The 24,656-nt window shown below is 39.7% G+C and overlaps 1 protein-coding gene across 1 annotated transcript in view; it reads left to right on the top strand.

Annotated features, from left to right (window-relative positions):
- The window catches only part of ABCB25 (ABC transporter of the mitochondrion 3), a 97,742-nt gene that overhangs the window by 62,635 nt on the left and 10,451 nt on the right, over positions 1 to 24,656 (top strand). Inside the window, exons 18-19 of the mRNA XM_010253469.3 lie at positions 2,427 to 2,491; positions 18,642 to 18,777. Of these exons, the coding sequence (XP_010251771.1) occupies positions 2,427 to 2,491; positions 18,642 to 18,777 (201 nt within the window). The remainder of the gene's footprint in view (positions 1 to 2,426; positions 2,492 to 18,641; positions 18,778 to 24,656) is intronic.

The raw sequence follows: 24,656 nt of genomic DNA, 5'->3' as shown, positions 1-24,656 counted from the left end.
TCTCCCCACACACCCATCTAAACTTCCCTTAGAAATATATTTGTTTTGTTGTTGTCTTATAATTTTTTTATATCTACTTGAGGTGCATAAGCACTAATTATGTTAATAAGTTCCTCACCTAAAAGAAGTCTAGTTGAATTTTTAGATCTTTATCAATTATTATTGCTAATGCCATTTCTATTTTTTTACTTTTCTCATGTACCATTGTTTATAGCTTAGTTTTCAAGATGCCAAGGCGAGGCTAGGCGACAGGGGGCACCTTGTTGCCTAGTCGCCTAGGTGGGCCCCTAGTTGTCCCCTAGGTGATGAATTTTTTTAAGTAAAAAACATATATCATAGGGTAGTTCCCTAGGTTCCATAATCATATTACCTTAACAATTATCCATAATTTTCATAAGAAAGGTATAAACTTCATGTTAAAGTATAGAAAATCAACTTATTTATAAGTAAAAGAAGAAAGAAAAGAAAATTCAAAAAATATGAACCCCTATTTTGTTACAGGAAGATGTTGAAGAAGATAATGTGTTAGTTAGACAAAATTTTAAGTTCTTCCTTGCTTATTGGTTTAGGTTTTGAAGTCTTTGAAGATAAATATAAGAAAAAGAAGAAATAAATGAAAATATGAACCCCTATTTTGTTATAGGAAGATGTGGAAGAAGATAATGTGTTAATTAGACAAAATTTTAAATGATAAAAAAAAGACAAAATTTTAAGTTCTTCCTTGCTTATTGGTTTAGGTTTTGATGTCTTTGAGGATAAATACAACATTTAACAATGTTTATGTTGCTTGAACCCTAACAAATAAGAAAATAATAAAAAAAATTAGCATATAAACACACAAAATGAATATTTTAGTTTAATAATGTCTATTTTATAATTATACTAAAAGGACTAAGAATATAAAAGCATTTTATACCACAATATACAAAACTGCTTGGTTATTAGGTGAGGTGAACCTTCAAGGGTGCCTCGTTGCCTAGGCATCGCCTTGACAACTATTAAACACATCAATTTATGTAGCTCTTCCCCCTTCCATTTATTTTGTTGTAACCATGCAATGTTAATCCTTTTCCTCTTCATTGTGCTTACTAATTTCGTTGTTTTTATTGTTATGTTTTCTATATTTGAAATAGAAAATTGAATTCTTGTTTCTTGGACTAACTTCTTTACATACTCTCATTCAAAAAATGGAAGAAGCTTTGCCTTTTTTTCACCACAACTTGGTGTTGTTGTGACGTGTTGTTTGCAAGGAATGCCCTAGAACTTGTACAATTCTCACTACACGTTAAGGTGTAGTGCATCACTTTTGGGAATGCCCTAGCATGAGCATGGAATGGCAATTTAGGATCAATGTTCATAAAAATTTGGTGATTTTAACTCAAGACAACTCTTCTCTATTTAGGTTTGGGAACTGGCAATGTATGACAAGCCCACATTGGCTGAGTTAATTTACCTACTTTAATTAAATATCCAATTTAATTTTTCAGATCCGGTGGTTCTAATTACAATGCATCTGATCAGGTTATTTGGCTTTATGTGTATGTGTGTCCAAAATTTTATAAAACAGTTGTTAAGGCCAGCTATGTTGTATTGAGCAGAATATTGGGCAGTCAAGAAGCAACATATCCAAAAAATGAGTCTGGCAGATATGCATATGTTAAGATGGATGAGTGGACAATCGAGAAAGGAATAGGATCAGAAATGAAGTCATTCGAAAGAACGTAGGAATAGCTCCAATAGGTTATAAAATGAGAGAGAGTAGACTAAGATGGTATGTTCAGGTGCATAGAAGACCACCAACAGCACCTGTAAGAAGAACTAATCTGTTGCAATTTGAATCTGAATAGCAACTAGGGTTGCCAACCCCATATAGTTGGGATAAGGCTTGGATGATGATGATGATGATGATGATGATATATATATATATATTTATATATATATAATTTAAAACGTAATAAACTTTTTTTTAATTATTAGTTTTTTCTTTATTATAAATAAATATAAAGCAGACTCCAATTAAATTTGAGTCTGATATGGTATCCCAAAATCCAATCAGATTTCGAATTAGATTCAGATGTCTATGTTCAATAATCATATTAGATTCGAATGTGGCCTGATCCAATCAGAATTCAACCTGACTACAGCTCTATTGAATACAATACTCCACTTTTTTTCCCAGAATTGCCCATGCTCTTCGACGGATACACTTTGGCAGTTGTTGCAGATCTCTTGAAGTGCAACACTTTTCCTATAAACAGTTCTCATTGTAAACATATTAATTTGAAGTTGTTCTTGAAATTGTTATATCCAAGTTATTTCTTTTTTTGAGGTTGAGGATAAAACTTGCAATTTCCAAAGATTGAAGATTCATATAATTATTGAGTTAGGCTACTTGGTTTTATGATAAGATAATTTGTTTCTCACAGTTAAGTGGTGGTGAGAAGCAGCGGGTGGCACTTGCTCGTGCATTCCTGAAAGCCCCAGCCATTCTGTAAGTGATATTTTTACCCATTTTTGTCTTTTTTTTTGCTTTGTTTACAATGTCCTTGAAATGCACTAGTTTTCTTATAGTTGAAAGGAAGTTTCTTGCATCTGCACTCATGGAATCTATAGAGCTGTCATGGTCCTAGTTGAGTTATTTAGAAAAGTACAAATGACTTTGGAATCTTCCATATCACAAATAAGTTTCCTGTCTAAAAGGATTCCCCGTGTTATTCTTCTACCTTATGGTTATTGAACAAAGTTTGGTCCAAAAGCCCTTTTATGAGCAAGTTTTTTTATTAAAAATTTACAACTTTGAACAGCTAAAACTAGTTTGATAAACCACCAATACAAGGTGGGTATAGGGACGATGTGAAGTTGGGGATTAAACATATGACCAAGGTGTCCTACTTAGTGAATAGTTTGAATCTGTCAGATTATCTGTCTATGTTGCTCAAATAGGGTAGGTTATATATGGATTCTCCCAGCTTGACCTGTTTGGGAAACCTTTACCCATATAATACATGTTCAATGCATGTTCTCTTTGTTCTCTTTTCACCAACAAATTGGAGAAAATGAAAGGTCTAAATGTCTAATGATCTGCTTGAGCTTGTTTTTGATAGAGTTACCTTAATGTAGAAACAAAGAAGGATAAAGGAAACTCATTGAAAACTTTATGTATTTTTGTCTTTTTAGACAAAAGGGTATTTTTGATCATTTTGTATGTTGTGTTTAAAGTTTCATAGTAATTGGTTAAGTAGTTCTGAAATTTCTCTATTTCTTTGTTATAGACCCCTATGATGGGCCATCTGGCCACCCTTGTAGTGTCTATATGTGTATGTGTGTGTATGTAAAAAAGGTGGAGATGGATATTGTATGATTTTAAAGGGATCTTTCTGCATATTGTGCTTGTGGTGAGTGATTCCCATTAACCCTATAGTGTTTTTTTTGTTTAACCCTAGAGTGATTTTAGGTGCTTGTGGAGTGATTTTGATTTTCTCTTTTTCTTCTCTATCTTCTCACTAATTTTGCAAAAAGCCCTTGTAATCCTTAAAATCTCTCAAATTCTTCATATAGAGGGCTCATTCATCATTGCTTTAAGATGCCTGTTCGTTTCCTCTTAACTCCTATCTCTTAATAGGAATCTTTTAACTTTAAGAGAAAAATGGTTGATCGTTTCCTCTTATCTCTTATCTCTTAAAGTGCAATCATACAACTTTTTGTTTTTCAATGATACCCCCTAAAAGACAAACAAAAACTCTCATATATGGGGTCAAATGGATATTTGATAATTTTCAGAATTCAGAATTCAGAGCAACATTCTCTGCATTCAGAGTTCAGAGGAAAGAAAAGTTCACCAATACCAATATACCTCTTAATGTAATTATTGCACTTTCAGATGTCAGACTTCAGAGCAAACGAATAGGCCCTAATTATTGTATAATCATTAATGAGATTTATAGTATTGGTTTGCCAAGATATACATGCAAATTTTAATTATTTTACCATTTTCTAGTGTCCCCTAAGCATATCTTGATAGTTTATACTTCACATGAAGTAGTTATATATTAAAATACATGTTTCTTTTGTATTTTTACCTTATTCATTGCATTTTTTTAATAGGTCACAAAACATTAAAGCTTTCATTTATTATAATTTATATATTTGTAGTATTTATTTGAATATCCCTAGTGTATCCATGCATATCTTAATTTTTCCATCATATCCATGTGTATTCGAAGTGTATCTAGATGTGGTATCTTAAAATTGCCTTTTCAACATGTAAAGAGACTGGGCCGAATGGGTCCTAGTATCTTCTCTTGTAATATCTTTTCTTTTATTGTTGGCTAATGGGCCTCTCTTAATGGGCCTGTTATTTCTTTTTGATTAATTTCTTTATGTTACTGCCTAGCTGGCCACCCACTTAAGGGCATACTTGTCATTACTCTAACTATAATTCTTAATAAAAAAAAGGATTAGAGGAGAAAGGGAAGATAATTCGATTCTTCTTCTTCTTCCTTCTCTTTTCGCCATCTTCTTCTCTTGTGTTGCTGCTCTTACTTCTCTTCTTCCTTTTTCTTCTAATCTTCAAATTTACACCTAATATTTGAGGACTGATTTACATCTTGGTATCAGAGCAGGTCTATTTCTTCCTTTTTTCTTTCTTCTTCTTTTCCCATACACCCTTAGATTAAGAGAGTGTATGGAGAGATAGATTCTCTATAGTTCAGAGAATCTCTGGCCTAGTTGGTAGAGGGTTTGGAGAGTTTAAATCTGGTTGGATATTGCCAAGAAGCGGTGTTGTTCTGTTGCTGCCCAAAACCCTAGCAGATTAGAGATTTTCGAAGGTACAGGTAAAGGTGAAACTTTGGGTGTGGCGCTCTGTGCTGGGGAGGTGTCTTGTGACTACTAAAGGAGGGCGGTTCAGGTTTGGAAGAGATTGGGATGTTCTGGTAGGAGCGACTGCATCTTCTCTCTTCCTCCCCAACAGCTGGACGAAGTAAAACCCTAGTTTTCAAGCATCTGGGTTCTGTTTTGACTTCAAGTAAGTTTATATAGACAAAATTTCTGGTTCTTTGATTTTCGTTTGATTAATGGAGCCATACGGAAGTGAGTTCAAGCAAGTGCCGGTTTCAGGCCTTGGCTCGGTAGATTCCGTTTTGACTGGTGTAACCACAATCAAGCTAGACGGGACAAATTATCTTGCTTGGGCACAGTCTATAAGAATTTGTCTGTAGTAGAGGAAAGCTCGGGTATCTCACAGGTAGTAAAGTGAAACACGAAGAGACAGACCCTGAATTTGAGAAATGGATGCAGGAGAACTAATACAATCATTGGATGGTTCGTCAACTCTGTGCAACCTCATACAAGTCAGCATTATCTCTGGATGTCTTCGGCTAAGGAGATATGGGACAGTGTTACTGAGACCTATTCACAAAAGTTGAATATAGCCAGAGTCTACAAGTTGAAAAGTGACGTGAAGAACCTAAGATAGGGGGAGAAGAGTGTAGCAATCTACTACTCTATACTGAAATCCCTATGGCAAGAAATTGGTGTTATGGAGACAGTTGTATGGGAGAGTAAGAATGATGCTGAAATGTATAGGAAGTTGGTGGAGAGAAATAGGGTGTTTGAATTTCTCACTGAACTCAACCTTGAGTTTGACATCATTAAGTAAAATATCTTGGCCAGAGATGAAGTTACTCTTTCCCAAGCATACACTATGATAAGCAGTGAGGAGAGTAGGCGGAAGGTTCAATTGCAAGGTCCACCTACAGAACACTTTGCACATGCTGGAATAAAGCCAAACGGTCCTACTGAGAAAAAGGAGCAGATATGTGAATATTGCAAGAAACCAAGGCATACAAAGGACACTTACTGGAAGCTTCATCTTGAGCTTCTTCCTGATAGGTTTAAGAATAACAACAACTCTAAGAAGGGTAGTCAGGTAGGAAAGCCTAAGGCAGCTAATGTTGCTATAGTACCTGAAAGAGGAAATAAGGAGAGTGAAGAGAAATCAACCATTGAACAATTGGCAGCAATGGAGGCAGATTTTGAAAAGTATGGGAGACTACTAAATCACTTGGAAGCTACTGTTTCTTCATCTCACTCTTCTAGCAACAACACATCATCTTCATCAGCATTTGCTCACTCAGGTATTCGTGCTTTTGCAAATCATGCTTCAGTTTCAGGTAGTCATAAAATCCCTTGGATTATTGATTCCGGTGCATCAGACCATATGACCAGCCTGTCTAATCTCTTCTGCTCATACCACCTTCTCTCTGGCAAAGAGAAAATGTCCCTTGCTGATGGGTCGCTTGCTCCCATCTCTGGTAAAGGAGATATAAAGACCTTTGACACCCTTTATTTATCCTCTGTCCTTCATGTCCCTAAACTTAACACAAACCTTTTATCTGTTAGCAGCTTAACTAAATCCATGAATTGCAGCATAACCTTTTTTCCCACTCATTGTGTTTTTCAGGACCTGCAATCTCAGAGGATGATTGGGAGTGGCCATGAGGCGAACGGAATATACTTGCTGGACACACCGGATCAAGATTTGGGACCACCTCATGGAGTTGCCTTAGAGTCAGTTTTGTCAGAGTCTGTTAACAAAGTCTTGTTATGTCACTTTCGGTTTGGTCATTTGTCATTTTCTGCTTTGAGTCATTTGTTTCCAGATATGTTTAAGGGAGTGTCGTTATCGAGTCTTCATTGTGAGTCATGAGAACTGGCAAAGCATTGTAGACATTCTTATTGAATAAGCAATAAAAGATCTCTTTCTCCTTTCCATATTGTTCACTCTGACGTGTGGGGGCCATATCATTTGCCAACTATGGGGGGTTACAGGTACTTTATCCTTTTTATTGATGACTACTCTCGTTACAGTTGGATTTATCTCATGAAATCCAGGGATGAAGTACCAGCTATTGTGCGAAAATTTCATGAACTCATCCTGACCCAGTTTAACACTCGTATCAAAATATTTCGTTCTGATAATGCTAAGGAGTATTTTGAGAGAACTCTCTCCACCTATCTTGAAACTTTTGGGGTTATTCATCAAAGTTCTTATTCCTACACACCACAACAAAACGGGGTGGCGGAAAGGAAGAACAGACATGTGGTTGAAGTTGCCAGATCCCTCCTGTTTGCATCCCATGTTCCTATAAAATTTTGGGGAGATGCTGTTATTACTGCTACTTTTTTGATCAACCGTATGCCCTCCCGGGTCCTTGACTTCAAAACCCCTTGCCTTCTCTTCCCGGATGAGGATATTTTTTCTCTTCCTCTCCGTGTTTTTGGGTGCACTTGCTATGTGCATATTCATAGTCATCAAAGGCACAAGTTTGAACCTAAGGCTCATAAATGTGTTTTTTTGGGATATGCTTCCACACAGAAGGGATATTGCTGTTTTGATCCAGTTCGTGGCACCCGCTTTGTATCTCGGGATGTCACCTTTGCTGAGTTGACTCCTTTCTTTAGCATTTCTCCTGAGGGGGAGAAATCTGAAGAGCCCTTTGCTATGTCTCCAGCTATTCCTCTTCCCATTCCTCTTGAGTCCTATTATGAAGTGTCTACTTCTCCCACTGGACCTACCTCTGATATTCCTATTCCTCCTCTTCCTCCACCTCATTCTCCTATAATTCCTCCTCCTCCTGTTCTCCAAAGGTGGTACCAAAGGCAGAGTTTTAGACATGGGCAAGTTGTTTCCACTCCTACAGAAGAGCCTCTTGCTCCTCCCATCATTACTGAGGTAACGGGTCAGCCTTTTTCTGACCCATCTACAGCTTTCCTAGACCTTGACCTTCCTATTGCTCTCCGCAAGGGAAAGCGGAAGTGTACAACCCATTGTATTTCCAAACACCTGTCTTACAACCTTCTCTCTCCTTCCTACTACTCTTATTTACATCTGTTTCTTCCCATGTGATACCCAGGTCCGTACTGGAAGCCTTATCTCAACCTGAATGGAGGGATGCTATGATGGCTGAACTGGATGCTTTGCATAACAACATATCTGGGATATTGTTGACTTGCCTGAAGGGAAGGAACCAATGGGTTGTAAATGGGTGTTTACCATTAAATATCGCTCTGATGGCTCTATTGATAGGTTTATGGCTAGGCTGGTTGCTAAGGGCTACACTCAAATGTATGGCATTGACTATCTTGAGACATTTGCTCCTGTCGCTAAGATGACCTCAGTCGGGGTTTTGTTATCTCTAGCTGCTACTTTTGACTGGCCCCTACACCAGTTTGATGTTAAAAATGCCTTCTTGAATGGAGACCTGCATGAAGAAGTCTTATGTCTTTGCCTCCAGGGGTGTATTGGAAGGAAATGCAAGTCAAGGTGTGTAAATTGCAGAAATCTATTTATGGTCTCAAACAGTCTCCTCAGGCTTGGTTTGAGAGGTTTAGGGCTACTCTTGTCTCCTTTGGTTACACACAAACTCAATATGATCATACCCTGTTCTTGAAGAGAAATGGCTCTCTGGTGACCTTCTTGATAGTTTATGTTGATGATATTGTGGTCACGGGTAATGACATTCAAGAGGTCAGTAAACTAAAAAGGTTTATCAACTCTGAATTTGAGATCAAGGATTTGGGAGATCTTCGATAATTTTTGGGCATTGAAGTTGCTAGATCTAAGGATGATATCTTCATTTCTCAGTGTAAATATGTCCTTGACCTCCTTTCTGAGACTAGTAAACTTGGAGCTAAACCAATCTCCACTCCTATTGATCCTAATCATAAGCTTTCTGCTAGAGATGGTGAGCTTTTATCTAATAAGGGGGTGTTTCAGAGACTGTTTGGGAAGTTGTTATAACTTTGCATGACTCGGCCAGATATTTCCTATGCAGTAAGTGTTATTAGTCAATTTATGCATTCTCCCAGAGATACTCATTTAGCTGCTGCAGAAAGGGTTTTGTGTCATTTGAAAGGTACTCTAGGGAAAGGTATTCTGTTTGCTAAACATGGACACATGAAGCTGGAAGCTTTCACTGATGCTGATTGGGCAGGATGTATTGATGATAGGAGATCCACCTCAGGTTATTGTGCTCTGGTCGCTGGGAACATTGTGTCATGGAGGAGTAAGAAACAGTCTGTAGTTGCTAGATCCTCAGTTGAAGCAGAATATAGGGCAATGACACATGGTGTGTCAGAATTACTGTGGCTACGATCCCTTCTAGAAGAATTGGGGGTTGACTACGAGAAGCCAATGTTGCTCTACTGTGACAACCAAGCAGCTATCAACATTGCACATAATCCTGTTCAACATGATGGAACTAAGCACATTGAGGTTGATAGACATTTTATAAGGGAAAGAGTTTCCTCAGGAGAAGTTTGTTTGCCATTCATCACATCAGACGAGCAATTGGCTGATATCTTGACGAAGGGAGTTCCAAGAAGGAAAATGACACACTATATAAGCAAGCTGGGCGTGATTGACATCTATGCTCAGCTTGAGGGGGAGTGTAAAGAGACTGGGCCGAATGGGTCCTAGTATCTTCTTTTGTAATATTTTTTCTTTTATTGTTGGCTAATGGGCCTCTCTTAATGGGCCTGTTATTTCTTTTTGTTTAATCTCTTTATGTTATTCTTGTCATTACTCTAACTTTACTTAATAAAAAAAGGATTAGAGGAGAAATGGAAGATAATTCGATTCTTCTTCTTCTTACTTCTCTTTTCGCCATCTTTTTCTCTTGTGTTGCTGCTCTTACTTCTCTTCTTCCTTTTTCTTCTAATATTCAAATTTACACCTAATATTTGAGGACTGATTTACATCTCAACACACTTGGGAGCTAGCCAGAAACATCATGCCTATAGTAGACAAAATACCATACTATCTACCAGCACTTACAGATTTCTTAACTTACATCTTCAGTCTTCATTCTTCTCTAAAAACATGGTATTATTATCAGTAATTCCGACTGACCTGCTGTATGCACCATAAAACCATCATACTTTTGATTCTGAACACCCCCACTACCAGCCACCATTTCCCTCTTTGTAACTGTCAATTGGAGGGACTATAACCACAAAAACCCTATATCAGCAGAGGTGACCATAAGTAAAACAAGCCAAATTTCATTATCTGAAACCTTAAGAAGAGGATGATTTCCGATTTGTGGGATTGGCAGATAAGAGTTATTTATAAAAGAAAAAGAGAGAGCATGAAGCAAAGAGATGACCACTCAGATTAATGCTCTGATATCATGTTATAAAATATCAGAATACCAACTAAATATTGAAGAAAATCACAGAATTTATAAGAGGAAGAGAGAACAATAGAGAGAATTAGTGTGTGAGAAAAATCTATCTCCATGGTCAACTTCTTTGATTAGGGCCACACTAGCAAATGTACCCATTTACTTCCTCTCCACCTTTTGCATTCCGACAAGGATAGGAAAACAGCTAGAGAAATACGTGAGTGGTTTCTTATGGGAACCAGGGGAGGAAAAAAAGGATCATTTTCTCAAGTGGGAATTGATTAGTAAGCCAAGGGGGTGGCATGAGCAAAAAGGGAAGGATCTTGTGGAATGCAATTCCTTTGGCAATCCTGTGGTCCATTTGGAGGGAGAGAAATATGAGGATTTTTTATCAAAAGCAGCTCCAAGTAGAAAAGTGATAAATTCAGTTGCAGATGACCTGAGAGGGTGGCTGAGTACAAATGTGTTGTTCAAAGGGGATGTGTTGGGTTCTTTTGTGATGGTTGGGCAGTGGGCAGTTATTCTTGTATATCTCTTTTTTTGATTAATGAAAATTTACTTTACCTCTTCAAGAAAAAATGAGCAAGGGGCTCTAGGGTCAGGAAATATTGCTCATAGAAAATGGTTGTGGGGATTTCCCTTTGAAAGGAACAGGTTGTGGCACAAAGTAATTGCAAGCATCCATGGTCTGGGTTGTAATGGTTGGGACGCTAAATTGGCTCATCACTTAACTTCAGCCTCTCCTTGGAAAGCTATTCATGAAGTTTGCCTTACGTTTATTAGTTCCACCGTTATGTTGTTGGAAGAGGGGATAGAATTCCCCCAGCTTTGGATGGGGGAGACACTACTGAAAGATCAATTCCCTTACCTTTATGCCATTTCTGATTTCAAGAACGAAACCATTTCTAATTTGGGTGCGGCTTCCCATTCAGGTATTAACTGGAACCTTGGTTTCAGAAGAGGCCTTTGGGAAAGAGAGTGCAATTTGTTGGTTGATCTTCTTGGAACCTCGTGGACAGTTTTTTTAGACCCAAACCTGGAGGATTCTTGGTTTTGGGTAATTTTCCCAGACGGGCTTCTCTTTTTCCTCTTTTTTTTTTCCTAGACATCTTGCTTCCCCCAACTCCCAAGGGGTGGTTCTCCCAGTGAAAGAAGTATGGAGTAAGCCTATCCCACCAAAAATTCAAGCTTTTTGATGGACTCTTTTCCTTGGTAAGGTAAATGCATGTGATTTGGTGCAGAAAAGGAGGCCTTCCTCCTGCATCTCTCCTCATATGTGTTTCCTTTGTAGGGATAGTAGGGAGTCCCTCTCCCACGTATTGATCTCCTGCTCCTTTGTGCTTCGTATTTGGGAATTTTTCTGTTCTCTCTTTGGTTGCAGGTGGAGCCCTCCCCAAGAGGTGATGGGCATCTTCAATCCTAACTTCTTGAGGCAACAAAAGAAGAGAGGGAGAATAATGTGGAGAGCTACTAAGGCAGCTGTTACTTGGGGAGTGTGGGAGGAAAGGAATAACAAAATTTTTGCTAGAAAAAGTAGAACGTTGGGTTGAAAATTACACCTATGGTAATTCAGATAATGCAAGAAAAGAGAAAAGAGAGAGAGAAAGAAGAAGAAATAAGTTTCGGCAATAGGTTGTGGAAGTAGAAAAGAAGGGAAGAGAGAAAAGAAGAATTCGAAACTCTCTCTCTAGCCCCCTTTCATCACTTTTATTAGTAATTCTAAGTCTGAGTACAATTACTTGGATGCCCTTAATGGGGCGGCCAACACTAAAGAAATAATTAAAGGAAATAAAAGAAGGCTCATAAGGCCCATAACTAAGAAACATAACTTTTAAATACTACTTAAAAAAAATAAAGAACACTAAGGCCCAGTCGGCCCATTCTCACTACACTCCCCCTCAAGATGAGCATTGATGTCAATCATGCCCAGTTTGCTTACATAATGTTGAAGCTTTGCCTTTGGGATTCCCTTAGTTAGAAATTCTGCTAGCTGCTCTTTTGGTGCAATGAAAGGTAGGCACACCTCTCTTGAAGCCACTCTCTCCCGTATAAAGTGTTTGTCTACCTCAATGTGCTTAGTTCTATCATGCTGAATTGGGTTGTGAGCAATGTTAATAGTAGCTTGGTTATCACAATACAACACCAATGGCTCATCACATGAAAGACCCATCTCATTAAGGAGAGATCTAAGCCATAACAACTCAGAAACACCATGGGCCATAGCTCTATACTCTGCCTCAACTGAAGATCTAGCAACCACTGATTGCTTTTTTGCTTCTCCAGGAAACAATATTTCCAGCTACCATAGCACAATATCCTGATGTGGATCTCTTGCCATCCACATTTCCTTCCCAATCAACACCTGTATATGCTTCTACCTTCATGTGTCCATGTTTAGCAAATAATATACCCTTCCCAGGGGTTCCCTTAAGGTAGCATAACACCCTTTTTGCAGCAGCCATATGTGTGTCTTTGGGAGCATGTATGAATTGGCTGATGACACTCACAACATATGAAATGTCTGGACGAGTCATACATAGATAAAGAAATTTCCCCAGTATTCTCTAAAACACTCCATTGTCATCTAAAAGTTTATGATTCACATCAATAAGGGTAAAGGCAGGTTTAGCACCAAGTTTTCCAGTCTCAGTAAGAAGGTCTAGCACATACTTTTGTTGAGAAATAAAGATACCTTCCTTGGACCTAGCAACCTCAATGCCCAAAAAATACCGCAACTCCCCAAAATCCTTAATTTCAAATTTAGAACTGAGAAACTTATTGAGAGCACTAACTTCTTCTGTATCACTGCCAGTAACCACAATATCATCTACTTAAACTATAAGAAATGCCACTAGAGTGCCTTTTCCCTTAACAAGCTGAACAAAACAAGAGCAGCCCTAAACCTGTCAAACTAAGCACGTGGAGATTGTTTCAAGCCATAAAGTGATTTCTTCAATCTACACACCTTACCTTGCATTTCCTTGCCATATATACCAGGAGGAAGGGACATATATACCTCTTCAGTGAGATCACCATTCAGGAATGCATTCTTAACATCAAATTGATACAGATGCCAATCATAGCTCACTACTAAGGATAAAAGAACTCTCACCGAAGTCATCTTCTTAATCGGAGAAAAGGTCTCAGTGTAATCTATCCCATATACCTGGGTATATCCCTTGGCAACAAGCTAGGCCTTATACCTCTCAATTGATCAATCTACACGATACTTGATAGTGAAAACCCACTTGCATCGACGATCCCTCCACAGGAATGGAGGTAACTGTGGAGGGCTCGACACAAGACTCAATTGGAGTTGGCAAAGGAAGGTATGAAGAAAACAACTCGAGAGATGTTTCCCCCTCAGAAGGAGGGTTATAAAAAGGAATTGACTTTGCAAAACCAAGGAAGATACACTTTCTGTGTGAAGGCATAACCAAGGAAGATACACTTCTGAGCCTTGAGGTCAAACAAATTTGTTTCTTTTGGAGGCATAACCAAGGAAGATACACTTCTGAGCCTTGGGGTCAAACTTGTGTCTTTTGGAACTGGGAATGTGGACATAACAAGTGCAACTGAAGACCCTCAGAGGAATAGAGAAAATCTCAACATCAGGAAAGAGGACTCCAAAAGGAGATTTTAACCCCAAGACTTGAGAAGGCATGCGATTAATAAGGAAGGTAGCTGTTAAAATTGCATCACCCCAAAACTTCACAGGAACATGGATAGCAAAAAGAATGCTCCTTACAACTTCCACAATGTGTCTGTTTTTCCTCTCCGCTACTCCATTTTATTGTAGAGTGTGAACACAAGAACTCTGATGAATAACCCCAAACTTCTCAAGATAGGAGATAAGGTCCTCAAAATATTCCTTAGCATTGTCTGACCAAAATATTTTGATGTGGGTATTAAACTGAGTATGTGTTCATGGAACTGTTGCACAAGTTTAGGCACTTCATCCCGAGAGCACATAAGGTAAATCCAAGTATATTGTGAAAAATCATCAATAAACAGGATGGAATATTTATACACACCCATACATGGTAAATGGTAAGGCTCCCACAATGAAGACTCGATTGACTAATTCCTTTAAATAACTTTGGAAACAACTAACTCAATGAAGAAAAAAACAAATGACCCAAACGATTATGGCATAACATAATACGACTAGTGGACTTTGAAACAAATGTAGTTCTCTTAGGTTGTACTTGGCTCTACTCAGGCATGTCTAATAGATAGATCCCATTCGCCTCATGGGCCATGGCCACTCCCAATCACCTTTTGAGATTCCATGTCCTGAAAAACACAATATGAAGGAAAAAAGGTCACACTGCAATTCAGGGATTTAGTCAAATTACTAATTGAAAGCAAATTGGTATTAAGTTTAGGTACATGAAGAACAAATGATAAGGTTAGGGCATTAGAGGTCTTAATATCTCCCTTTCCCGTGATAGGGGATAGGGAGCCACCAACAAGGGATATCTTGTTCGGCCAGAAAGAAGTTGGTAAGAGGTGAATAACTCTGAAACACTGGTCATATGGTCAGAAGCACTAGAATCAATTATCCAAGGGGTTCTATGAGTACCTGAGACAGAAGCATGATGTGCAGTGGCACAAATACCTGAGTGAGCATATGTAGAGGAAGGAACAGTCTCTGAAGGAGTTGTACCAATGGACTCCAAGTGACTGATGATTTGACCATACTTCTCATATTCAGCCCTAGTGGTTACAAACTGTTCTCCCACTGACTTCTCTCCACCATGTCCTTGTTCACCTTGTGAAGAGGTGGCTACATTTTCATTTCCACCTTTTCCAGTTTCAACCCTTTTTCCACCATTTTCTTTCTTGAATTTGGCAGGAACGACCTCTGGGTGTAGCTTCCAATATGTGTCTTTAGTGTGTTAATGCTTCTTGCAATATTCATAGATAATATCTTTCTTCCCAATGCTAACCTTCGGCTTCATCCCAGCATTAGCATAGTGATCAACCTGCGGCTCAATAGACTGAACATGTCTTCTGCTCTCCTCACTACTCACCATAGCATATGCTTGAGACAAAGTTACCTCATCCTTTGCTAAAACATTTTGCCTCACAATATCATACTCTAAGTTGAGTCTGGTGAGGAGCTCAAAGACCCAATTTCTCTCCACCAACCTCCTATATGTTTCTGCATCCTTTTTGCAACCCCAAACAACAATCTCCATCAGATTAATCTCTTGCCTAAGAGATTTCAACATAGAGAAGTTGACTGCTAAGGGCTTCTCCCCCCTGTCTAAGATTATTCACATCATGCTTCAATTTGTAGGGTTGAGTAATATTAAGCTTTTGGGAATAGGTCTCTATGACACTATCCCACACTTCTTTTGTAGTTTCCATCCACAGGTAATGCTAACTAATGTGTGGTTTCACAGAATTCACTAACCAACCCACTACTGTGTAGTTTTCTTGCATCCACCTTTCATAGGTAGGATCATCCTCCTTCGGTTTCTTCTTGCTCCCGGTAATATAACCCCATTTTCCTCTACTACACACATGTATCTTAATAGCCTGAGACCAAGCTAAATAATTGGTCCCATCTAGCTTCACAGTAGTCACAACCCCAAAAGATTCTCTACTGACCCCTCATGTCCAAACCCAGAATTTGTGGAATATTTGGTCTCTCCTCCAGTTTGCTCCATTGAGTAAACGGATGCAAACGAAAATCAAATTAGGGCTTTACTAAGCTAGATTTACTGTTCTAAGCAAAGAACAACCTTTCAACCCTCCAAAATTAGGGTTTCACAGGGTCCTACGAGATGGGTAGAAAGAGAGAAACTTCAACCACCCTTCTAGAGGTTCCAGAATTTCAATCCAACTAAAACTGCCCCTAATAGAAATCAAAAAGCTTACCTCTGATCCCCAAGCGCCTGGTTCAAACTGTCTATACAACCTGTAACAAGGTTTTTCTAGTTATCTAGGGTTTTTGTGAAAAATCTCCAAGAATCTGCCCTGGGCTTCAATTAAGGATGAAAAACCTCCACAAGACTCTCCAAAAACCTTCCTAACTAGGCTGCATAAGTAGTTGATTGATCAACTGATTAGTTCTCCATACACACTATGTATGGGCAAAGAAAGGAGAAAAAGGTTGAAAGTGAGAACCTGCTCTGATACCAAGTTGAAAATTACACCTATGATAATTCAGATAATGCAAGAAAAGAAGAAAAGTGAGAAGAGAAAGAAGAAGAAAGAAGTTTCAGCAATAGGTTGTGGAAGAAGAAAAGAAGGGAAGAGAGAAAAGAAGAATCCAAACCTCTCTCTTTAGCCCCCTTTCATCACTTTTATTAATAATTCTGAGTACAATTACTTGGATGCCCTTAATGGGGCGGCCAGCACTAAAGAAATAATTAAAGAAAATAAAAGAAGGCCCATAAGGCCCATAACTAAGAAACATGACTTTTAAATACTAATTAAAAGAAATAAAGAACACTAAGGCCCATTCGGGCCATTCTCACTACAACGTTGGAAGAAGTAGTTGACAACATAAAGTGAGGGTTGCCTCGTGGATAAAAACTTTAGACAATTTTCAACTTTTCTCAGTAATTGACATCCTAAGGGCATGGGAAGAAATAGTACTGTCCTCTAGAGAAAAGGAAATTCTAAGAGTTGAGTGGAAACTACCAGAGGTTAGCAAAGTAAAATTGAATTTTGGTGGCAGTCTCAATGGGCAACCCGGGATTGGCAGGAGTAGGTGAAGCAATCAGGAATGTGGATTGGAAGATATTGGTTCTATATTCAGGGCCAATTAACATTAGAAATTCAACAAAGACAGAGTTATTGGCTTTACTAAAGGGGCTCCGGTTGGCAAAGCAATTGGGTTTTCAATATGTGGAAATGGAAGGAGACTCGAAAGTAGTTATATGCTGGGAAGGATGTAACAAACATATCCCATGGACCCTTAAACATATCTTCAGGGAAGTGGAAAGATTAGCAAAGGATATAAATGCTGAATTCAGGTGGATCAGGAGAATTGCAAATGGGCTAGCAGATACTTTAGCCAAACAAAGGGCTACAAAGCAGCACCTATATTGGGCCTCTTTGTAATTCTGGTTGTATTTTGTGGGGATGACACTAGGGTCATCAGATTGTACTTAGGCCAAGTTTGGGAGTGCTTATTTGAAAAAATAAGTGATTAAAAACAAGTGCTTATTCTAATAAGCACTTATGATTGTTTGGTGAAAAAGCATTATTTTAAACAGGGGTAGTATAGGTATTTTTTAAAATGACATGGCAGGACAAGATAGGCCAAAAAGGAAATATAAGCACTTAAAAATAAGCCCAAATTTTGGGCTTATCCAATAAGCACATATTTTGGGCTTATTTCCCAAATGCAAAGAAGTGCTTATTGGTGTGGTCCTGGCCCAAAATAAGTGTTTATTCAGATAAACACTTATTTTTAAGCACTCCCAAACTTAGCCTTAATCCCATATATTTTTAATTAATGAATCTATCTTTATTTCTGATAAAAAAAATTGTGGCCGACTTATATTTATATGGAAGTATAACACAAATCAAATATACTAGACTAACCTTACATAAGTAACTTGTGTAAATGGAAATAACTACCCTGTCACCTACTCCAATACGTTATTATCTACTTCTAACACTTTGGGTAGTGGAGTAATCAAATGCAACTTTGATTGTTGCTCTTTAGGTAAAGTTATCCCTTCAAGGATGGGTTTTGTGTTCAGAAATCATGAACATACATTACTTTTGATCTTTGAATGTCTGGTGGTGGAAGGGAATTCTTTAAGAGATGAGGTACTTGCCCTCTTATAGGACCTAAAACTGACCTCATTATTTTTGAGTTAGGGCTGTCAATGAGTTGGGTTTGGGCAGGCAAGAACCGGAACAGACCCAATTATTAATTGGGACAAAATCATGGAACCAGAACCGACATAATCGGTTCAGTTCAGTTTGGGCAATTACTCAGAAGCCGCAGAACCAACCCATTGACAGACCTAGTTAGAGTGGTTTATGTGTTGATGGTCACTGTTAAGTTGTATTAAGATGGAATTTTTAGACTTAGAAAGGGCCCTGGAATCTCAGATTCTCCTACAGAAAACTAAATCCTTGGCTACTCTTATTAACTGCTTATTCTGTTGGATCACATGGTTGGCCAATGCTTTATCAGCCTCTCTTGCTAGGGCTGGAGTAGAAAGACAAGAACTTGATCGAGTCCCCAGCTCCAGGGGTAGCAAGACAAGTTATTTTCTATCATTTAAAAAGAAAATCAAGTCAGAGATGTATTTTAGAGATATAGTTTCTTTATTTTTTCTTATCTTGGGACTTCTGTAAAGTCTGACTGATCACTGGTGAATGCTGATTACTTACAGTTCTTTTTCAGTCTTTTTCTTCCTGTATGTAAAAGTAAAGAAAATTCCATTTCCTTAATTTCCTTCCTACCTTTCTTGCTAGGCTTTGTGATGAAGCTACCAGTGCACTTGACAGTACAACTGAGGCTGAGATATTAAATGCATTAAAGTCTGTAGCAGAGAATCGAACAGCAATCTTCATTGCTCATCGGCTTACAACAGCAATGCAGTGTGATGAGGTTTATTAAATTTGCCCTTTTCACAATTATTCTTTTGTCATTATTAATAAAGTTTCAGTTATTCAACAAAAAAATTATGAAACTGCACCTTTTCATATGGTTTTGGGCTTACCTTCAGGACTTATATTAGAATCTCAATACCTATTTCTTTTTTTCAATAGCAAAATGCACCATTATTTTTGCATTGGGTATGCAGTGGTGGTAGAATAGAAGTTTGTTGGTGATTTATCTTAATTTTTCTTCAGATTTATTTCTCTGTTATGCTTGTGTGAAAACCACTTCTACCCTATTCTAACAAGGGAAGAATATGCAATTGTTTGAGGTTTGACCCCCATAAACATGCTAAATTTTTCTATAAATACCAACTCGAAAAGAAACCTGTAAAGGAAACAAAAAATGGGAAAATACGTTTCAGTAATATAGAGCAAGAAAGAAGAGAGAAAAATTGTAATTGAGAGGAAGAAATAATGTGCAGCCCATTGACTTCTTCTATTTCTTTTTATATTTAGTACAAGGAATAGTAAAAGATACTTATACCCTCTGTGATAATAAGGAAAAGATAAAAATACCCCTATGCTCAAAAGATTAAGAAATACAAACAATTCAGTATTCTCTACAATTCAATATCCCTCTCCCACTTATTGTACCACAATTTACAAAGTATCCAGTTGTACCAGCACCTGTGCCTCCTCCATCATCGACTCCGACGACTGCTTCTCCTTTATCTTTAGAGCTTATTCCATCCACATCTGCACCTCCTGTAAGTGATCCTTCATCTCCTACCCCATAAAGGAACACATAGCTGATTGAGTTTCCCGCCCCTTGACCACTATGGATTTCCTGCCACCGATAGCTTCCTTTCTATTGTTTTTTCTTCCACAGATAATCCAAAATCTTAGCAATAGGCTATAGTAGTTGGACATTGGAAAGATGCAATGTACTTTGAGATTTAGGCTTTATTGGAGATTGATACTTGGGAACTTGTCCCCCCTCCGCCAGATGCTTCCATCATTGGTATCCATTGGGTTTACTCTGTTAAGCTGAATTCTAATGGCAGTTTGGACAGATATAAAGCCTGGCTTGTTGCTCAAGGGTACAAATAGGAACATGCTATTGACTATGAGGAGACTTTTGCACTTGTTTCCAAGATGACTACTGTCAAACTTATTCTTGCCTTTACTGTTGTTAATGTTCACCAAATGGATGTAAAGAATGCCTTCCTTATGGGCATCTCCGTGAGACAAGGTACATGAAACCTCCTCTAGGGTATTGTGGTGATCCTTAGTTTGCAAAACCGAGAAGTCTTTATATGGGCTCAAACAATCTCCATGAGCTTGATTTGATAGATTCTGTGGAGTTGTAATTAAATCAGGATTTCAGCAGAGCTTCTCAGATTATTCCCTCTTTATTCTCAAGCGTCCTCAATGCTTGACTCCACAATTGGTGTATGTTGATGGCATACTTATTACTAGTGATGACTTAGAAGGGATTGGTCAGTCACTCAGTTGAGACAACTTCTTGGCCAATCCTTCAAGTTGAAGGATCTTGGTCTAGTGGCCTACTTTCTTGGTCTTGAGGTTACTCAGAGTTCTCGGGGATACTTTGTTAATCACTAGAAATATGCTAGTGATTTTATCAAGATGGCCAACCTCTTTGACTTGAAGTAGGTTAATACTCCCTTGGAACTCAACCTAAAGCTTAGTAAGGGTGGTGGATAACTTCTTCTAATGCAAACTTATATCATCAACTTGTTGGTAGCCTCATTTACCTCACCATGGTTCTGCCAGAGATATCCTATGCTGTACAAATAGTAAGTCAGTTTGTGCCTACTCCTCGCAAACCTTACTTCTTAGTTGATTTTCTATGTTGATGCTGAATGGGCTGGTTGTCCAGACACCAAATGGTCCACCACTAGATGGTGTGTTTTTTTGGGTAATTCACTCATTTCTTGGAAGTGCAAGAAGCAATAGACAATTTCTAAGTCCTATATTGAAGCTAAATACCATGCTATGTCATCTATTTTCTATGAACTTGTCTAGCTTAAGGCCCTTCTCCATGATCTTGCCATTGATCATCTAGCCCCTTTTCCTTTATTTTCTGACAACATGGATGCAATCAAGGTCGCCTCTAATCCAGTCTTTCATGAACAAACTAAACACATAGAGGTGGATTTTCACTTCATTAGAGACCTTCTCACTGCAGGTCACATCACTCTTCCTCATATTTCCTCCAATCTTTAGTGAGCCGATCACTTCACCAAGGTTATGTGATGAGATCCCAAGGGCCGACCCAAGCCCAACCCGTTATGCTAATGGCCCACGACCCCCGATTACGATGGTGTGTACACGAAAGAAGAAGAACCTCTGCCCTGCACTTGAGCAGCTCCAGACCACGATTGAGGGAATCGCAACCAACTTCACGTTCGGGGAAATCGTAACCAACTGAGTTTGTTAGAATTGCAGTGTAACAGTCAGCTATAGTTATATAAGCTGAACCCTCTACCAAGAAATGATAATAATAACAGTCCTTTCTTCGCTCTCTCTTTGTCTCTCCCTCCCTCTTCAGGAGGTCAGTTCCCCTCGAAGGAACCCTGAGGTAGGCAGCAACCTATCATCTGGTATCAGAGCCCAACGTTTCACCATGCCTAATACTCGATCAGCTTCTTTAGATGACTAGATGGACCACTTGGAAGTCGACATACACTAGGTGACGTTGGAACTGAAGGAGTTGGAGGAGCTGCTGTCAATGGTGGCTTCCCAACAATGTGAGAAATTGATAGTTGCGGACAGGGACAATGAAGTGGAGTCGAGCAGCAGCGGACGTAGACGCCCTGGAACCTATGGGGGACGGTATGCTAAGCTTGACTTTCCGGTGTTTGCTGGCAGAGACCCCATTTCGGGGATCTTTAAGGCGGAACAATATTTTGAATATCATGAGACCCCTGGTCATTAGAGGGTGACCGTTGCTTCGTTTCATCTCGACTGCGGCGCCATCCTTTGGTTCCAGTGGTTCTGGAGATCGCACCCACAAGTTTCATGGTAGGACTTCATCGACGTCCTCTGTGTTCGCTTCGGGTCGACTGCATATGAAGACTGGGATGAGGTTCTCTTGAAGCTTAAACAAATAGGGCCTATTCGAGAGTATCAAGTTGAACTCGAGAGACTCGCAGTGTTGATGGCTGGACGGAGAAGGTGTTGGTTGGGAGTTTCATCGGAGGGTTAAGGGAAGACATCAAGGTAGAAGTAAAAGCTTGGAGACCTTCTACCTTATTGGTAGTCGTGGGGTTAGCCCGTCTTTAGGAGGAACGTCTGGACCGGACGAGGCGAGTAAATCGAGCCACGGGACTGATTCTTAAGTCTCCACCTCACAAGTTAGATGAGCTTTTGCCCTAGCCCAATACCGGACTAGACAGAGCCTCTGCTCAGAGGCCCAAAATGCCTTTCAGATGCCTGTCCTGGGTTGAGATGCAAGCCCGACGAGAGAAAGGTTTGTGTTACAATTGTGAGGAGAAACTCGAGCCAGGCCATAAATGTAAAGTCCAACAGGTATTTCTCTTGCAAACGGAAGATTCCGAAGGAGAAATGGAGGTTCCTGAACTTGGTGAAGAAGAGCCCACGATCACCGAAATTGATACGGAGATATCCCTCAATGCATTAAACGGATCGACATCCTCCGGGGCTATGAAGGTAAATGGACAGCTTTGGGGATGCCCGATGACTGTTTTGATAGACAGTGACAACACTCTCAACTTTGTAGCTTGGATTCTGGTCCACCAACTAGGTATGGCTGTCCACTATTATCCTTCCTTTTCCGTTCATGTTACGGATGGAAACAAAATTGTATGTGATGGTATTTGTAGAGATGAGAAGCTGTTCATTCAGGGGCATAAATTTACAGTGGATCTCCACCCCCTAGACTTTAGTGGGGCGGATGCTATGTTAGGGGTGTAATGGTTGCGCTAGGTAGGCCCAGTAATGTGTAATTGGACTCAGATGACCATAGACTTCGAACTAGGAGGCTCAGATGCGCCCTTACTTTTCAGTCCATTATGAATGACATATTTAGGCCTTTTCTAAGGCTTTTCATATTGGTGTTCTTTGATGACATCTTGGTATACATCTGTGATTGGTCTACACACTTACATCTTGAAAGAACCTTGGAGGTGTTGCGAGAGAATTGGTTCTATGCCAAATTGTCCAAATGCACGTTTGGCCAGACCAGGGTCCATTATTTAGGTCACATAGTCACAACAGGGCAAGTTATGGCTGACTCGGGTTCAGGCTTGGCCCACTCCCACTACAGTGAAGGCTCTCAGAGGTTTTCTTGGTCTCACGGGCTATTACAAATGATTTATTCCTGGATATGGGCTGATGGAAGCCCCATTAACTCAGTTGTTGAAGTGGGACTCCTTTATTTGGGGACCCGAAGCTCATCATGCCTTTGTAAACCTGAAGAGGGCCATATCCACACTTCCAGTTTTGGCCCTACTGGACTTCAATGAGACTTTTGTGCTAGAGTGCGACGCCTCGAGGACCGGATTAGACGCAGTTCTGATGCAAAAGGGGAAGCCCCTTGCCTATTACAGTAAGGCTTTGTCAGCCCAGGCCCGAAATTATTCAGCTTATGTAAAGGAACTCATGTCTATGGGGCTGGCATTTCATTATTTGAATAGACCAGAGGAGCCTCAAGTTCTTGTTGGAGCAATGGGCCCACACAGAAGACCAGAAAAAATGGATCTCTAAGCTTCTTGGGTGTGACTACTCTATTGAATACAAACCTGGGCCCACCAATAAGGCAGCAGATGCCCTCTCTAGGGTAATCAAGTTACATCAATTGACGGGTTCTCAACCCATTCACCCATTATTTGAAGCAATCAGGTTGGAAGCTCGTGTTGCACCAGATTGGCCCAGATACGAGCCCGTTATCAGCAGGACCCAACCGCGGTACCAGGATACACCATGATGGACCCAGATCTGCTCTACAAAGGGCGGTACGTGTTACCTCCCTCCTCCCAACACATTACTGCTTTCTTACAACTTTTTCATGACTCACGGCTGGCCTCACACTACTATTGGGCTAGTATAAAAAAGAGGGTCCAACAATATGTGGCTGCCTGTCCCACTTGCCAGCAGCAGAAGTATGACTATCAGGCACCTCCCGTTTTGATGCAGCCTCTCAAAATACCCACACAGGTGTGGAAGGAGATCTCTATGGACTTCATTATGGGGTTGCCCAAGTCCAACAAACAGTCAGTTGTAATGGTGGTCGTCGATCGCCTCAGAAAATATGCGCACTACTTAGCACTTCCGCATCCCTATACTGCTGCAATGGTTGCTGAAGTTTTTATCAGGGATGTGGCCAAGTTACACTGAACTCCCAAGTCGATTGTTTCAGATCATGATCCGGCCTTCCTTAGCCAGTTTTGGAGGGAATATTTCCGGCTTCAGGGGACTAAGTTACATTGGTCCACCAGCTACCACCCACAATCCGACGGCCAAACTAAGGTGGTAAACAAGTGCTTACAGACATATTTGAGATGCTTTACAGGGGACAGGCCACGACAATGGGTCTGGTGGTTACCTTGGGCCGAATATTGGTACAACTCCACGTACCAAGGAGCAACAACCATGACTCTCTTCAAGGCCATTACGGGAGGGATCCTCCCGCCATTCTGCCGTGTGAATTGGGATCCACCAACGTGGCTGCCGTTGAGATACAATTGATCAACAGAGATGAAGTCCTACAGGAGCTTAAGTTTAACTTGTACCAAGCCCAACAGAGAATGAAGTGCTACTACAACAAGAAGCATCGGGAGATGGAGTACGATGTTGGGGAATATGTTTACCTGAAGCTTCAACCTTATCGTCAAGTCTCAGTAA

The sequence above is a fragment of the Nelumbo nucifera genome, chromosome 7, assembly GCF_055504915.1.
Source record: "Nelumbo nucifera cultivar China Antique chromosome 7, China Antique-T2T, whole genome shotgun sequence".
Classification (NCBI taxonomy): Eukaryota; Viridiplantae; Streptophyta; class Magnoliopsida; order Proteales; family Nelumbonaceae; genus Nelumbo; species Nelumbo nucifera.
Note: the sequence above shows the minus strand (reverse complement) of the source record. Positions and strands in the feature narration are given on the sequence as shown.